Here is a 17,788-nt window from a genome sequence, read left to right as displayed (position 1 = left end):
ATTGCATGCAGTGCCTTTTTGTTGTAGAATATATTGTAGTGGCAATATTGAATTATCGAATGACATTGAATACTTGTGTAAGTGTGCTATAAATACACTAATGTTTTATGTTTTGACTATCTATTGGTATACTGCGCACACAGTCACAATTATATCGTTCGATTTCTATTTCTTCTTGATTTCTTTATATATTTTACACACACATGTAACTAAACCAGTAGATGTTCATTGTGCGTGTAATTGTCATTCAAAAGTTCAAAACATCTGTTGTATGTTGTTGTGTTTCGTATTTTAATTATATTTTTATTTTCGAATCATAATTTTACTAAAAAGCATTTTGTAAAACGAATTAAAAAGAGTGTTTGAGTGAGTGCTACTTTAATTTTTTAAATCGTTGTGACGTCATTGTTTTCGACTGCCAGTAAAAACGACGCAATTGCACCATTTTCAGATATGGAATTAAAATGAGAATTATTTTTATAATCCAGGTAAGTTTTGTATTTTATATACGTAGAAATAGTAACTAACAATCCAATCTTACGAATAAGGCCATTTATTTTAGTTTTTAAAGGTTCGACTTGCATCGATTTCCTTTGTCCTCGGTCCCTAAGGTTTGCACACAAATTATTTTGTATTGAGCATTCAGCATACGCCTACATACGTGCATAGCAAATCTATTACAACATTAACAGCTGTCTCAATATCTTTGCGAAATGAATTCAAAATATGAAAATGATTGTAATGACATTGTTTATTTTCTCAAATTATGTAATCAATACAAATTTGACAGTGTTTTGTTTTTGTTATATTATGTAATAAATGGATAATTTATTTATTTACTTGGGCTATAATGATCCTAATTTTGAAAATAGAAGAGATTCTTGTGCTGTATATTGTTTTTTTGACACAACTATACATTTTACACAACTACCTTATTAATTCTATAATAATATAATTTTGGACTACCTTTATATACAATTAATTTCTATCAAAGTTATAGCAGTAATTAAAAGTGTATTCCAAGTTAAGTATTATATTATAAATAACTAATATTTTTATTTTATTCTATTATCCTTGTACTTTGATATTTGATGTTGTAAATGCTAGTGTGATTATAATCAGATTGTATTTTTTTTTATTTCTTCAATAAATAGGGATATGAAAATTCATATATATAATTAATACATATGCAAATGAATAAAAGTATTGATTATTACTCACAATATTTTTCCTTTGACTGTTAACAAAAAAAAGGGTTTGTTATTTAGTTCTTATCTCACAAATTAGTTGTTTACATTTATTTATCTTTAACTTGATATAGTTACTGATAAAAACAACAAATATAATAGATAATGATTTTCACGTGTTGACTACATTTACTATGTTTTACATAAATACTTTTTCATATAAATTGATGTGACATAAATATATAATTTCTATTAAATGTTAGGTAGTACAGTCATGTTAAATTTGTTTGTGAAATTTTTTTTTTAGAAGTCAATTTTAAAAAAACATCATGTCAGCGGAGTCGCCGCGGCACGCTCGCTCTGGCGGGCCGCTAACCGTGCCCTCGCAGCCTCCGAGTGATCGTAGCATCATTGATGCAGTGTCCGGCTTCATTAATGACGTTACACTTTCTTCTTCATCCACTGTTGATCCTAAGGACGTTATACAGTGGGCGAGGTAAATAATTAATTTACCATGTTTTTAGTGACTGAAAAACCTTTTTTCATGTATATTTTATTTTATAAATATTTTATTTTATAAACACAGGTTCGAAACAGCAGATATAAATGAGCCTACACCCGAAGGAGACAGTGACAATGATGTGCCACCGTTACTCTTAATTCTTGGCTATGGGTCTGGGGTACAAGTGTGGCTGATACCTCCCACTGGGGAGGCTCAAGAGGTTTTGTCATGGAGGCAAGGCACAGTGAGGGTGCTCCGTATACTGCCCACTCCGCAGCACGGCGACTGCTTCGCGTCGAAACGGCCCCTTATTGCATTATGTGACTCCGCTAGCCCGGGACCTGCGTTTTGCTCCTTGAGCTTCATTTCTATAAGAGGAGGAGAGCAGGTATATTGATATTCTAACCGTGTACATAAAAGCAAATAATTCTTTAAATTAAATATTAATGTGTACTTACCACATCAACCAATCGACTTTCGTATAATGACATGTACATTAATTTTGTATAACTTCAACAGGTGAAGAGCATAAAATTCAAAAACCCCATACTGGATGTGCTGGCCAACAAGCGCTCCGTTGTGGTGTCGTTCTCGGAGCGCTTCGCGGTGTTCGACGCGGCGACGCTGGAGGACCGGCTGGCCGTGACCACGTGTTACCCGTGCCCGTGCCCGCTGGGCGGCACCGCGCCCAACAACCCACTGGCTCTGGGCGACCGCTGGTTGGCCTACGCCGACAAGAAGCTCAACCCTTCCAAGCGCAGCAGTGGGGGGTGTGAAAGTAAGTTTTGAGTTGTAGTCCACTTAAACTTTTATTTATATTTATTCACATACATAGATCAATTTCAAGTAAGTTGTTATCCTTACAAATAAAATTATTAACAAATAAAATTACTTTTTGTAATGATATTTGTTCATAAGTATGACAGAAGCAAAAGAAAAAGTACACAAACCTTTTACATAAAATTTAATTATACTACATTTATAAACATAAAAAAATATATCAAGACGAGCAGTCAGCACTCATTTACAATATAATACAATTCAGTTAATGAATACACATTATTGTCACTTAGTTAACAACTTGAACAAATTTCTAGACTCCATTTATGACTTGGTCATCTTAAAAAACTATTAATTCTTAATTAGCTAATTAAGTAAGTACATTCATCATTTAAATTAATGATAATTTAAGTAAGATGAGTAAAATTCATAAAAAAATCCCTGTACATTTCCTTCTCTTAACATTGAAATTTATTAAACAAAAATTGTGACGGGCTATTATAAATATAACCTATGTCGCAAATTTCAGCTTTCTAGACTAAGTCTTATTGGCTGTGCGTAGACAGTCAGTAAGGAAAAAACGATTAAATAATATTCACTAAATATAATGAATTATTTATCATGACTCGGAAAAAGTTACAAATTCGTGAGATTTTCTAAACTAGTAATAAACATGATGAGATTAAATTTTTATGTACATGTAAACTGATTAGTGTTTTTTTTTGTATGTGAAATTATTTTATGAACTTATTAACAGTAATAAACAGCATCAGCATTTATACGATTGGTTGTATAAACTAGTTGAAGGATATTGTCATTATAACATTGACTCGGTTATATTGGTAAGCTGACCTTTCTTTAATATACTAATTACAACCCGAGATAGATCAGACAAGATTTCTTGGTGTGTGTGATCGATGTATCAAGTCGTTTGATATAATAATCATATATAATCATAGTCAACAATAAGAAGTAAATTTATTACTTCTTATTTCAAATATTGGGCACCGTTCTAACCGTTAAATATTTTTTCGTCTTTATTCGAAAAACTTATGTCAAATCCGTTCAATGCTCGTGTTGACGTCGTTAATTTGTTTAGATGGGTCAGTCAAGCGTTCAATGATATGACAAGACGAGATTTATTCGTGGACCTGCACGTTTTAATGTTGTTAACTCACCTGTTACCTGCAATATATTTTTTCGATACACATGTACAGAATAAATTAAGTTTTGTCTCATTTATAACAACCGCCTTACCTGCAGTAGTTGTTCATGATTAAACGACTACAATTTTGCACCGTAGTGTTTTTGTTTTTCTGGTCGGGTACATTTTAACATTTAAAGGTTAAATTGTTCAAAACGTTGAATCATTTGTGATGAAATTGCAATTTAATTCCGAAATCTTGATTTGACTGTCCCTTGTATATTGTACATGCAATAATTTGTAACGAGATGTATTTTTTAAAATTAAATTAATAGTGGTTACCCTATTTTATATTATAGAAGTTAAAGTTTTAATTTCAAAGAAATGACATAATATTTTGCATAGAGATATCTCATGATCAAATGTTTATATGAATCTTAACCCATACACATTGGTATTGCAAGAAATATAAACCAACGTCAAAGAACACCGTACTGCGAACCATTGGTGTTAAGATGTTCACTTGTCCACTCATATTTCAAACTGAAACAAAGAAATGCAGATTATTTATTGTTGTTTGCAACCCAACCAATCGAATCTGAACGAAATTAATTGAATAAGTCATATCCTTATACTTTCCGATTTTAATAATTATGTTAAAAACTGTTTCAAGCGTCAATAATAAACGTTTTAATGATACGAACACTTTGAGAGACAGTACGCTACGTAATTGCTATGACGCCTATAGTCTGTTGTTCTAGAAAGTGTTATAATATATTAAATAATAAATACAGACATTGTTGCATAATGCAATATCTCTTTTTTCGTATCATGTTTTGTATAATCATTATAGATAATGTATAAAAAACTGTTTCGTTGTCATATTTTATAATAATAATAATTATATAAGCTACTTCCTTTTTGGACACTTGGACGAGAGTCATTATGGTATATCATTATGAGCGCGAATTGAACCTGCGATTGTTATAGCAAGTTTGTCAGTTACGGCGATCATATCACAAAAAAAAAATAGACAATATTTATTAAATTAATCCGTTGCATTTCACAGAAAATATATTTATACAAACACGTTTCCTTTGTCTTTATCGATTGTGTATAGAGGCTAATAGCTTCGTATGACCTTAAACTGATTGCATTGCGCTGCATTTTTTGTTACAATGCAATAAATTTAATTAACTTCGACGTTTTATAACTTATTAATAAAATATAAATATTTAAAATGGTATATTACTACTGGGAACATGTAACTAAGAATATTATGTTATATTGTATAATTATGTATTATATTGTCTTTGTATTGTGTTGTATAAATACTATTGCCTTTGTATTGTAAGTTTCATTAGGAAATTTCGTTTGTCTCTCATTATTTCGATGTCTTTTTAAAGGTTACCTTAACATATTTCATATATCCCTAAGCCTCAAGCATTCATTCATTGACTCGGGAAGACGCGCCCCCCCCACTTTTTCGAATTATTGGCGTGCATTAGCAAGAGTGACGCTCGTGCTTACAAGACGTCATAGTGTGGGTGAGATGATTAAAAGTAAAGGCAGCAAAAAAAAAATAGTTATTTTATTAAAATTTCTATATGACATGTATTTGCCCACTTCGTGTCGTCTAATATGAATCCACATTATGAATTTGTGGTAGCTTATTGATTTAATTTCTTTTAGAATCCGTTATTTCGACGTGTGTAGAACGACTAAAGCCGCTTAATTGAAATGAAATCGCCTCAACAATTTATAAGGGTTCTGTGGAGCCTTGTTTGTTGTTAAGTTATTACAGTTGCTACATTATTTAAAATCTCTTTAGTTTGCATAATATGTTAAACAGTAAACGTCATATCCAGGTGAAGGTGTGACAAGTTACACGGCGACGGTTCTGCACGCGGCAAAATCCCTGAGCAAGGGCCTGCGGGGGCTCGGCGAGAGCGTGGCGCACAGCCTGGCCGGCGGCCGCAGCACGTCGCAGTCGCCGTCGCCGCCGCACGCAGACCTGCAGCAGCCGGGCGTCGTCACTATACTCGATATCGAGGTGCCAGCTCTATGCTTAACTTTACATTATTGGGGACTGGCTGCTCCGCGCGGTCACGTGCTCGCGGGCGTTAGCGACCAGCTTATTTTAAAATACAACTTCTCTTCAGATTAACTATACTCATTATTATTAGGTATTCATATTTTACGCTTTTTTACATCTATTTTATTACTAGTTTTGTCATAAAACTTGTATAGCATATTTTGGTACATGACAAAAAAGAAATATTACTGGATCTCTTATTCTGGTGATAATAGAACACTAGGTAACTGCTATTGATTCGTGTCGGAAGTGCGACTGCAGCTCATTGCGATTATTTGAATATTGGTTTGAAATTTAAGAAGGCCATATGTTGTAATTGGATAAAAATTAAGTAATAAAGTCCGCAATTTAGCAACGCATTAGTGGAGGATTATATTATCTGAAATATGTTCCAAAAGTTTCTCCTTAACGTAAGAAGTCTTTGGCTGCCTGTGTAATTTTTTTTTAAGTATAAATCATATTGGTATGAATTTATCAATTGTATTTAATTTAGTTATTAAAGTCCTTTTAATTAATAACAAACCATGTGTTATGAATAAAATAATCATAATATGAGTATCGAAATCCCTCAGCCATAGATAGATCATACATCATCCTAAATAATAATCGTTAAGTCGAGTAATAATTCCAAATTAATTAACGTTTATGTTAATTACAGTACTTCTATTCTTATTATATTCTGTCTAATTCTAAGTTTGTCTGAAATAAATTGCTATTGACTGAACTTAATTACTATTATTACCTTAATTTCAGTAAATTCAGTGTGTCAGTTTTATTTATTTATTACATATTTTTTTATACATTGTTTTGTACAATAAAAAATAATATCTGTCATAAGGTTTTAATATTTATACCAATGATTTAGGGCAATGAAGATGAAGATAGCCAAGACTGCGAGGATCCCTGCGACCCCATCGTTGCTCACTTCATAGCTCACTCGGAAGCCATAATAGCACTAAAGTTTGATCCGAGTGGCATGCTTTTGGTGACCGCCGATCGTCGCGGGCACGACTTCCACGTGTTCCGTATCAATCCCCATCCGTGTGGACCCAGTCTTGCGTCTGTGCATCATTTATATATTTTGCACAGGGGTGACACAACGGCTAAAGTGCAGGTCAGTATTTAAGCGAATTTTTTTTATTAAGATTGATTAAGCGAATTATTTTCCTAAAAATGATAATTTGAAAATTATATTAGAAATGAATAAGAAAATAAGAGATTTAATGTTATTTGTATCGTCTTTAACTTAGGACATAGCGATATCGGGCGACTCCCGCTGGGCGGCGGTGTCCACCCTGCGCGGCACCACGCACGTGTTCGCCGTGAGCCCGTACGGCGGCGCGTGCGGCGTGCGCACACACACACAGCCGCGCGTCGTCAACCGCCTGTCGCGCTTCCACCGCTCCGCCGGCCTGCCCATACACGCCGCGCCCTGCGCGCACAGCCCGGTGAGTGCCGCCCGGCGCGCCTCACGTGCGCACACACACGCATCAAATTGTCGAGTTTGAATGTAATGTAGTATTAAGTGGGCAGGTAATATAAAGCGACGTCTGTCTCTCAGGTGTGCGAGGGTTCCGGCCCGGGAGCTTGGTTCCCCAACCCGCGCCTGCCTCCCTACCCGCTGCCGTACACCAGCACCCCGCTTGCGCAGCTGCGACCCACACACAACCTGCCCACACACACCATCACACGTACCAGCTCCGGTGAGTGGTCTCTAATTCAATAAATATAATTGTTATGGTTTGATCGTTATAATCAGATTAAACAAAAAGGTCCATAAGATTTAATCAATTTTGTGGGCCATAAGAACCAAATAATTAGAGTCGCTTTTGTTTAATACACATAATAAAACTGAACCAGTTAACTGCTAATACTAACAGAATATCTGTGGTATAGAATATTTCTACAAAGGATGTTGAATTTAAAATAATTTTTTTTAAGGAGCTTGTATTTCAGTCTATTAATTAAAACAAAAAAAGGTTGTTTACTACATTTTATTATTACTAGCACGAAAAGTGTGTGCCATGTATCAAACCATTTGGTGAATTAAATTTAATATAAAAAAATCTTATCATAACTTATTATATTATGGCAATAATTATCGTAACTTTGTATAAAGGTGGCTGGGGTGGTGGCAGGAGATATGATATAATTGTGGACAAGTTCGTGTGTAAACCTAAATATACTTTAATTGGTCGGAGCCGTTCAAACCACAACATTAAGGCCGGTCACTGGAGTGATTGTGCGCGTTGGTCGCAGGTCGCCAGCGGCTGTCGTCGCTGTCGGAGGAGAGCGGCGCGGCGCCGCTGCTGGCGCGCGCGTGCTTCGGCGTGAGCGGCGCCGCGGGCCGCGCCGCGTCCGTGCCGCTCTACCTCGTGGCGGCCAGCGGCGCGCTGCTGCACCTCGCGCTGCACCCCCGCCCCGCGCGCGGTGAGCACATGCCGACACTTACCGATTCCTTCAGCATCGGAATGTGTAACTTGAATTTTAAATAAAGCAGTAATCTTTAAATGTGAGTTACTTCAATCAGGTGTCCCGAAAGAGAAGATATGCGATGAGTCTCCCATTGAATTGGAAGTGGAGCCGGTGGCTCAGTGGCCGCTTCAACGACCACCCGCCGCCGCCGACTTGTTAGCGCCTTTGCCGCCTTCTAATCCTCTGCTACAGCCATTGAGCTGTCGGGTAAGGATGTAGCTCTGAATTCAAAGTTTTCATATACATTAATAATTATTAATAACGCACTCCAATAGTATTCTAAAATTAAGTGAACCTACGCAAATAATAACGTATGAGGTAATTTATATTAATGTCGCGTCCTTTGCCTTCAGAGATGCGCGGACATGTGCATGAGCGAGGAGGAGCGCTGGCTGTCGCAAGTGGAGATCGTGACGCACGCGGGCCCGCACCGCCGCCTGTGGATGGGGCCTCAGTTCGTTTTCAAAACTTACAACAGCACTGGGTAATTATTTTTAAAGTAATATGTACTCATTCCTTCCCTATACCTATTCTATATCTATACCTTCTTTGGCTCGGTTACCTTGGTCGCAACGTAATTTCCTAATCTACGAAATCTTAAGTCCCTATGTTCGCTATGTGGCTGTAACTTTGCCACCGTCGAGAAAATTAAAATAATAAATGCCAGGTTTTGAGATGAACGACAGAGGAACAATCAATGAGAATTCGATGTGTCGCTCAGGTCGAACTCGTCGCTGTCGGAGGCGGAGGCGGTGGAGGTGGACACGAGCGCGGCGCGCGGCGCGGCGCGCTCCAACCCCGTCAACATGCCCGGCGTGCGCCCCGTCGTGCCCGTGCTCATCGACTCCGGCTCCGCCAGTCAGTACCTCCCCGCCTGTATGTCTCGAGTAGGGCCGGACGCTCGCGCCCGCAGGGTCATTTAACGCCTTAGTGATGCCTTTTTATGATGTCATTTGCTATCGGTCACACACACATTTATCGATAGCTCGCGGACCGCACGATATGTCTATGGTATCCATGTTTTATTACCTTGTGGGCAGCGAGATATAAACACAACTATAGTTACTGCGCACGCATCTCGCTATGAGTCGTTCTTACCCTAAAGTCGAGTAAGTAAGCTTTAGCTGTAGCGTCACGACGTGCGCGAGGATACTGTCGTCGCTGCGCACGCGGCGTGTTGTCTTGGTCTTAATTTAGTCTCAAGTGAGTATACCACGGTGGCTCGCTGCGTCGTGTTAGTACACTTTAGTATGACTGTACTTTTTCTGTCTGAGTAATGGCTAAAACTTGTAAGAATTATCAGTCAGTCGGGAGAATGTCTTAGTTTATTAAACATTGCTACAAATACTTAAAGTATGTTTTCGTGATTATAGAAAAAAAATTGCAGATATATCATTGGCGTTGCTTTAAAGTAAACTGAGTGTTTTTGGTTTTAGTCCTAAGATATATAGTGAATGAATATAGCTATTAATTAGTAATGCTTGTTCAGTTCACTGCTTTCTAAACTCTACTATTCGTTAAACTAATAGTTCAAATACATTATTTTATTTGAAATCTAAATGTGGCCGTTTAAATTGAAATATAAACGTTATTAAAATTAGCAATGTATGTTTGTAGGTTCACTCGAACACTCCCCTTCCGATAGTTTTCGTCGCAAGTCCCTTTTAGCGGAAACCGGGCGTACTACTTCCGTTTGCGATGTCCAGCTCAAAGAAGATCTCGCAGAGGCTATGAAAGAGGACCATGGTATGTAAATGTTGTCATTTCCTTGCATGAATGTTTTTATCTGAAGTTTATAATCGAATTCGTTTTATTGGTCGGTGACGGGATTATTCAAAATAAAATATTGTTTGAGTTCAGGTAAGTATGTATTATATACATAAATAAGTTTCATCAATTAATAATGTTCCGTAATTTTTTAATGTTATAACAACTGCTTAAAATATATTAAAACGCGCTAATTCTGACGGGTTTTTCTTTGCGTATCCGTCTGCCACGTCATCACATCACATTTGTGAAAAAATGGTGTAGTGCACAAGAGTGAAGCATCGCAAGTGGAGAGGTGACCGAAGAACGCTTAATTAACATTCGAATCGAGAGGACGCGTCCCCACCGGCACGCGTCCTCTCCCCGGCACGGCCAGCTCTATACCGAAGCCAAAGGCGCCCGGCGACACCCCCTCTTGGCTTTCGAATTAACTCGTCCACTACATCGCTTATTTCTAAATCCGTAGACTAACGTGGTCGCCTTCGGTTTGGTATAGGGCTGCCGCGAGAGGGGCGCTCGGAGTCGCTTGCGGGGGGAGGCGCCGTGGAGCGCGCCGTGGCGCCGCAGGGCACGGTGGTGGCGCCGCCTCGCACGCCGCGCGCGCCGCCGCTGGACGCCGACGCGCACACGCGCTGCAACGACGACGAGGCCGCGTTCCGCCCCGTGCTGCGCGCGCCCGCGCCGCTGCCGCTCGCGACGCACCTCGCCGCGCGCCCGCTGCCGCGCTCCACCACCATCCCCGTGGAGACCGTGTCGCCGCGCGAGCTGTCCCCCGACGACGAGCCCTTGCCGCTCAACACGGACGTCGTCATCCCGGCACAGTTGACCGTCTCCCTCGGCCGCGACTCCTACGATGAGGTCCCGGTGACCAGCGAGCCGGAGCTGGACGCCGTCGAATCGGATAGACCTAATTTAGACTTTAAGGAAATACTTGTAAATAGAGATCTTGAGTGTGGAGGGAATGTGAAGTGTGATAGTGCGTGTGATAGTGCCTCGGCTGCTGTCGAGACGGAGAGAAAGGATAAAAATAAATCACTGCCAAAACCGAGTCGACCGTCGGATGATATTCAGCCGGCGGCTCGACCTAGAGTTAAGAAATCTCCCCCCACCAAATCGGTTAATGTTAAAGATAACGATAGTGCCGCTAGTGAAATTAGTCTTAAGAATAAAATATCGGATGATATTAAATCGGCTGGAAGCTTAGGAGATAGAGATATTGATTTGCCTAAAAAAGAAAAAGAACCTCTGAAACTTGATCAGAAACCTAGAGAACTTTCTATGTCAAAAGATATTAAACCACGTAAAGACATGAAAGATCCGAAACCAATAAACGAAAGTATTAAAAATTATGCTGCTGAAGAGAAAGAAAAGTTAAATTTTTCTGCAATAACTAAAAATACTAGCAAAGAATCGTCTAAACATGCAATTCTTGATTCGGATGTAAATGAAATAAAGACAGAGGAACAAGCGTGGGATATGCTTTTAAGTGAGCCGGATAAGAAAGGGGCTTCGAGCAAAGACAGACCACGTTTAGCAAGCGACAGTAAAATAGATGAAGTAAAAGCGAAATCAAAGCGAAGTCGTAAAGCGAAGAAGACTGAAGAACAACTAGCTAAGGAAGACGAGGATAGTTTTATTGAAATACATGCGATCGAAGACAAACAACAGATAGCAAGTGATGATTTAGTCTCAATTTCTGCGCCTATAGAAGACGTTGAATTATCTTATTCATCAAAGCTCAGGAAGCAAAGGTCATCCAAAAGCCGAACTCCTGAAAGAAAAGATAATTTTGAAGAAATTAAATCAACTGAAAATCAATTTGAGAAAGATGCTTCTCTTGCCATTGCTACCAAAAACAGAAGCAGTGAAAGTACCGATGACTTAGTATCTGATACTACACTTTGCCTGCAGTCAGTTTCTAATAGTAAAACAAAAGAAATTGTTAAGGATTCTAAAAACAAGGAAATATTGTTACCAGAAAAGATACAAGTTTGTGAACCCAAACCCGGTACATCACTGTCTACAGAGTCATCAAAATCCGTCAAAAGTAAGTCATCTTCACCAAAACTAGATGGTCGTAAAAAAGAAAAAAATGAAAATGAAGAAAAAGAAGTTTATGTGATTAACACAACTGAAGATGATTTTCCTGAAATTCAAATAACCAGAGCAAATAAACCGAATAAGAAATCTCCTCAACTATCAGAAAAGAAAAGTCATGATATCGAGAAAGTTGAAAAACCCATAAAGTCATGGAGTTCTATAGCTGCTTCTAAAACTACACGAAAGATCGAAGAAGTTAAAATTAATCTGGAATGTGTGGAAAAAGATTATCCGAAGGATGAAGCAACGATTTTAGAACAAAATAAAAAATCAGAAGTATCATTACAAGAGAAGTTGATCGAGCTGTGTAAACGAACGGATATAATGGTAGCAGAATGTGATGCACCTTCTGAACTTAATTTTGTTGAAGAACACCATGCAGTTTCTCATGATCTACCTCCTTTAGAAACCTTGGATTTTGGCTTAGATAATTTTAAACTCGAAGTAATGCAAGATAGTCTTCTAGAAGTTAATGATCCGAAAATAACTAGCCCTATATGCAAAATCAATATAGACGATATATTGTCATCCATTAAAGAAACCACGACTAGAGCTATTGAATCTAGTTCATTTAACTTAATAGATATAGAAAAAGTCCCCATTCGAAAAGAGAAAGGATTCAGTGTTGTTGAAAGCGACAAGATAACTTCACAGGAAGTTAAATTAGAAGATGAAGCGAAGATAGATAAAGATGACCTAGAAAAATCGTCTGACGATGATATCGCCTCTCCCGTATTATCTACTGATAGCGACAAAGAGGAAAAGAAAAATTTCGAAGCTTCTAATGCTAGTTTGCAATTGACAAAGCAATCTAAGTCTAAAAAAGCACGTAGAAAGAAGAAATAATTCGAAAAGTGTTCATAATTTGAGCTTCATTATTAAAATAGGCTATGTTTATAAAGTTATTAGATGAATTTTTCACAGCTGTTGTGATTGTAGTTAAGCAAAGCAAATTTGAAGTGGATAAGCACAGATAAAATACAAAAAAAAATCTTTACGTGATTATGAAATGTGTGGTTTACATTACTGATAGTTCTTGCATTAAGTCGCTTCTTTATTATTGTCAAGAATTAGCGGTGTGATGTAACCATTCTATGAATAAAAAATTAAAATAAAAAATAAAAAAATGTAGGAAAAATTATAAAAAATCTTATCGAAAAGATATCTTTTTAAGATGAATTTATTTATTTTAAACATAAAAAGGTTGTAGAATAATATTAGAAAATTTCAATAACTCACTTTGACATGGGTGTTTATTAAAATGTTGTTTTAAATAAATTCGTCTTATAAAGAAATCGACTTTATTAACTTCAGTTCAGTGCTCTTTTAGTACTTATTTTGATTAATTTATTTAGATAATTTAGTTTTAGTCAAATCTTTTTCTTCGTGGAGCGGTGCGTTCTCACTGAAACATCGAGGCCAGTAAAGACAAAAACTACGCTACCTAGCAAATAATTGCTGTCCATGATTTTTTATGCGCATAGAATCTCTAGAGTATGTAACGATATTCACTATTGGGACAATATATTCACGATACGTATTCGTCTTCTTCTATTTTAGTTATTATTTATAAAGTATAATAGAGGTTCTTAAATAAAGGTGCAGGCACACTAATAAGTGAAGTAAACTCCTTACACCGGCTGCTCACACTTGCCGAGACACTTAAACTCATGGAGTGAGTGTACAGAGCCGGAGAGCCGTCAATAAATTAATTTATAGTTAGCTTAGCAACAATTAATTTTTTATTCTTACAAGTCCTTCCAGCAATTTTCGGAAGTATGTTAAACACGATAAATCGAATTTCTTTCAGAATATCTGCAATACCTGCAGTATTATTATCAAATGTTGGGTCGAGAGTTCCGAACGACTAAGTCGATTATTTGGGTATATAATACCGTATTACTTTTGCTGTCTAGATGTACAAATTTTTTGTATAATAGTTCGCAACTAGTATTATTTAATATGTTTTTATTCATATATTTGATATTATGTTGAATCATGACAAATATTTATTTTTCTATGTAATTTAGTTGACGACAAGTACCTATGTACCTATTTTTGGGTATTTTTTTACTACTAGAACACATTTAGGTGCATTGTATATATTTATTTTATTTGAATTGATATAGTTTAATTTATATTATTATTTTATTTATATAAAAAAAATATATGAATGACCAAAAATTGTGAAATTTGTAACATATTTTTTGTGGTAACCAGGTGCACTTTTTATAATTGTTTAAAAAACATATCATAGGCACTGTACACCGAGTTTAATACTAATTTTAGTTTTTAGTATTTTAGATCTACGGCTTATACCTCATCATGTCAATCTCGTTGTACAGAAAATAAATCCGTATAAAATCAAAAACCAATTTTCGAAGAAATCGTAGTTTAAAAATATAAAAATAATTTTACAAACTATAATTTATTTCGGATTTTGTGTACTTATAAGATAAATAAATTCTTACACATTTTATATAATAATAATGTACAATATAAAACACCATGACTCATATGGGTATTTAGTTTAAAGTATTAAAGTCTAAATGTGACGGTGAAATTATTAACATATTATAAAGCTTCTAAGTTTCCCAACTAATATCTAATTAAATACACTTTAAGGATAAATAAAATATGATAAATGGTCTCATGGAATTTAGTAGAATATTATAAAATAGTTACAATAATAAGAAACATAACATTAATGTCCTTATTACAATCAAGGTCATTAAATAATCATTATTTTGCTGACCCTTACATTTAATCTTCAAACAATATGATCTTCATCATACCTTATTAGGCGTTTAGGTTTTTGCGTTATGATGAGTCGAAAATACTATTTCACATTAAAAAAAACCGTTAATAAAATAAAATACAATTTGTACTAAATGTAATGTATTTATTAATATATTATATATTCATTAGTAATTCTGTTAAAAAAATAGCTTAATATTTGATATTTTAACTGACTTCAACTAATACAGATAATATGTATATCCTTCTTAATTCCTTAATGGTTTTACTTCTTGATATAATTCTTGAAATATTTGGAAGAATGTTTTAGTAAATATCGGGTGAGTAAAATTATCCATTCAATTTACAATCCCATCTCTACTGTAAGTGCAAAAGGTTCTATATAAAAGTATTCTTTTCAGTTATGTATTGTCTTAATTTATGTAATATTAAAATTTATTTTTTGTTTTTTGTTTTTATGGTAAATATTTTTTTGATTAATATATGTATGATATAAATAATATAAACTTATACTTGTATTTTTAAATTTGGAAATAGTTTTCGTATATTATAAGATCTATTGAACTTACAGTAGTGCAATTTTATATACAACATTTTATATCATAGTGGATTGTCCCTCATTTATTACGTACATGTAAACAAAACTAGAGGAGTTCCAAATTTGAAGTCGATTCCTTAATTTATTTAAATTGTGATATAGACAATTTTTTTTTCGTTTATTAGTTTTTCGCTTCTCAAGTACACGAAATATTTCGCTTGTAAGTGTTAATGTAACATTACTAAAACAACTACCACATCGTTATAAAATGAAAGACAGTCCAATCGATAAATAAATAAATAAAAAAAAAAATTTTAAAATCACCGCTTAAGATTATTATTAATTAGAAATTTTTGAGAATTATTAATCCTAAAAATTAAGATTTATTTTTGAAATTTTACAATAATGTTTTAAGTCAAAATTTATTGTTCTTGAAATATTTTATCTCCATAATGTAATGCATTCGGAATTCTGATGTAGAAAAATTTTACATGTAATTTTTAGATTTGGCAGCACTGTAACTGTATGTTGATAATGTTATGGAGTGTTTAAAGATATTTAGATAAATTAAAAACAATATTTCAACAACCAACGTTGCCGTTTTATTTACCACTAGCCGTGTTTGGTGTTACCCTCCTTAAATTTGTATTATTCCTTATTAACGGAAGGAAGACTACGTTTTCTCTTCTAGGGTAATTTCAAAAAGTCCTGAAAATATTGTTAGTGTCTAATATAGCGGTTCACAAATAACTTAAAGATTTTATAAATATTGATAGAGTGTACCGATTTTGATAAATTAAAGATTACATGCTACCTTGGAATATTCCCTCCCTCTGATAATGATTATATCTGTAGTTTTGAAGATTACCTCAGACTACACACAAGCATTAGAAAATATTCGTAATTTTGTTAGTTATTTTAGACCTTCGTGAATGTTTTAATATTAAACACTAAAGAATAAACTTTTTTTTTTTTTGTAAAATTTAATGTCAATTTTTTTTTTCCAAATATTTGATGTTATCTTATAACATATTAACAACGTTGTAACAAAAACACGTGTAACTTTAAAAGCAATAAAGTAACTTATGATTGTATTGTATACAAAATTTAAGCAAAAATCCATTACAAATTCCAGGAATAGCCGGGAGATTTGAAGCGGAGCCAGAAGAACTCAGCTCGAGCAGCTTTAGTTCGGCCTCCCGCGCCTCCCTCGACCCGCCCTCCTCGCCCACCCCGAGCTGCAGCGGCGACAACCTCATGCACTTCCCGGGGGACTCTAGCAGCTCCCTCTGAGGATTTGTTAACATTTGCTGCCTCTTCGGAACCCAGTTGCACCGTACCGCGTGAAGTGTGAAGGTAGGAGCCACAGTCAATAAGCATCGAAGTTAAGATCTGGTTTTACGTTACAGACGTTTGTCTATGATTTGTGGTGACTTTAAGTGATGAGATATAGGTTTTGTTAGTGTCAGGCGTATAGATGTTGGCGGCAGCAAAATGTTTAAATAATTTATGGGGGTTGAGTTTATAAACAATTTCGCATCGGTCTCAGTAGTTTTGTAGTTATATGGACGTGGACATTATATTACTAGTTTATATTAACGATTACATTTGTCGTTATTTATCTCAAGTTAGTTATAAAAAAGACAAAACAATATATGACAATTGATGCCCTAATATCAAGCTATATTAAAGTACATAATTCTGAATTTGACTGATCACAAATTTAGATCCATTGAGAATTTAAAAAAACGTAATCTGTGCAGTACCTATATAAAATATATATATATATATATGGATATCAGTAAAACAAACATTGAATGTATCTTAAAATATAGTTTTTAAGAAATATCAATTAATCAAATAGTACAATAAGATTAGAACAGTTATTTTTATACGGCGAATAGTTGGCTAAGATTTTCTACATATTTGCTCTTTAATGTGGCTAAGACTAGTGAAGGAGAAGGAATATCTCTATAATCTATATGTGTGCTTTCTTCTCATGGATATAAATCGTAATGTTTTTAAGCGTATTATAAAGCTGCGGTTACACAATACCAAAATTGTCTCCGGCGACTGTGTGATAGCTGAATTCTATATACTTTAACAACATTTAAATTCCTCTGAATCACCTAACCGTGCGAGCTGCCATGGTCACTGCGCGGCCGAAATAACTTACCGAAACTTTGTACTGACTGGAACGCATGAGGCGATAATTTGTTTTACGCGACAACCACGGCGTCCGCACGAAAATTTTCTCATCGTGTAACCGCCGCTTAATAAACATGTACTTTCAAATTTGATATAATAGCGACGGTAAAATAGTTAAAGTATGTTTAATGAGATATATAAATAATGCCGTATGTTTTTAATCGTCTTAATTGTTTCTCAATATGAATTAAGTATTTGATAATAATTATATTAATAACTTTCTTAGTGATACATT

At 35.4% G+C, this 17,788-nt stretch overlaps 1 protein-coding gene across 1 annotated transcript; it reads left to right on the top strand.

Annotated features, from left to right (window-relative positions):
- Positions 1-207: 207 nt before the first annotated feature.
- LOC125063834 lies at positions 208-16,312 on the top strand. The gene is made up of 14 exons (XM_047670484.1): positions 208-488; positions 1,495-1,683; positions 1,774-2,077; positions 2,209-2,467; positions 5,482-5,666; positions 6,574-6,822; positions 6,959-7,156; positions 7,270-7,411; positions 7,968-8,138; positions 8,239-8,390; positions 8,537-8,667; positions 8,905-9,041; positions 9,801-9,929; positions 10,447-16,312. The coding sequence occupies exons 2-14, from the start codon at positions 1,517-1,519 to the stop codon at positions 12,894-12,896; spliced, it is 4,674 nt and encodes a 1,557-aa protein (XP_047526440.1). The 5' UTR covers positions 208-488; positions 1,495-1,516; the 3' UTR covers positions 12,897-16,312.
- The last annotated feature ends 1,476 nt before the right edge of the window (positions 16,313-17,788 follow it).

The sequence above is a fragment of the Vanessa atalanta genome, chromosome 4 (assembly GCF_905147765.1).
Source record: "Vanessa atalanta chromosome 4, ilVanAtal1.2, whole genome shotgun sequence".
Taxonomy (NCBI): Eukaryota; Metazoa; Arthropoda; class Insecta; order Lepidoptera; family Nymphalidae; genus Vanessa; species Vanessa atalanta.
Note: the sequence above shows the minus strand (reverse complement) of the source record. Positions and strands in the feature narration are given on the sequence as shown.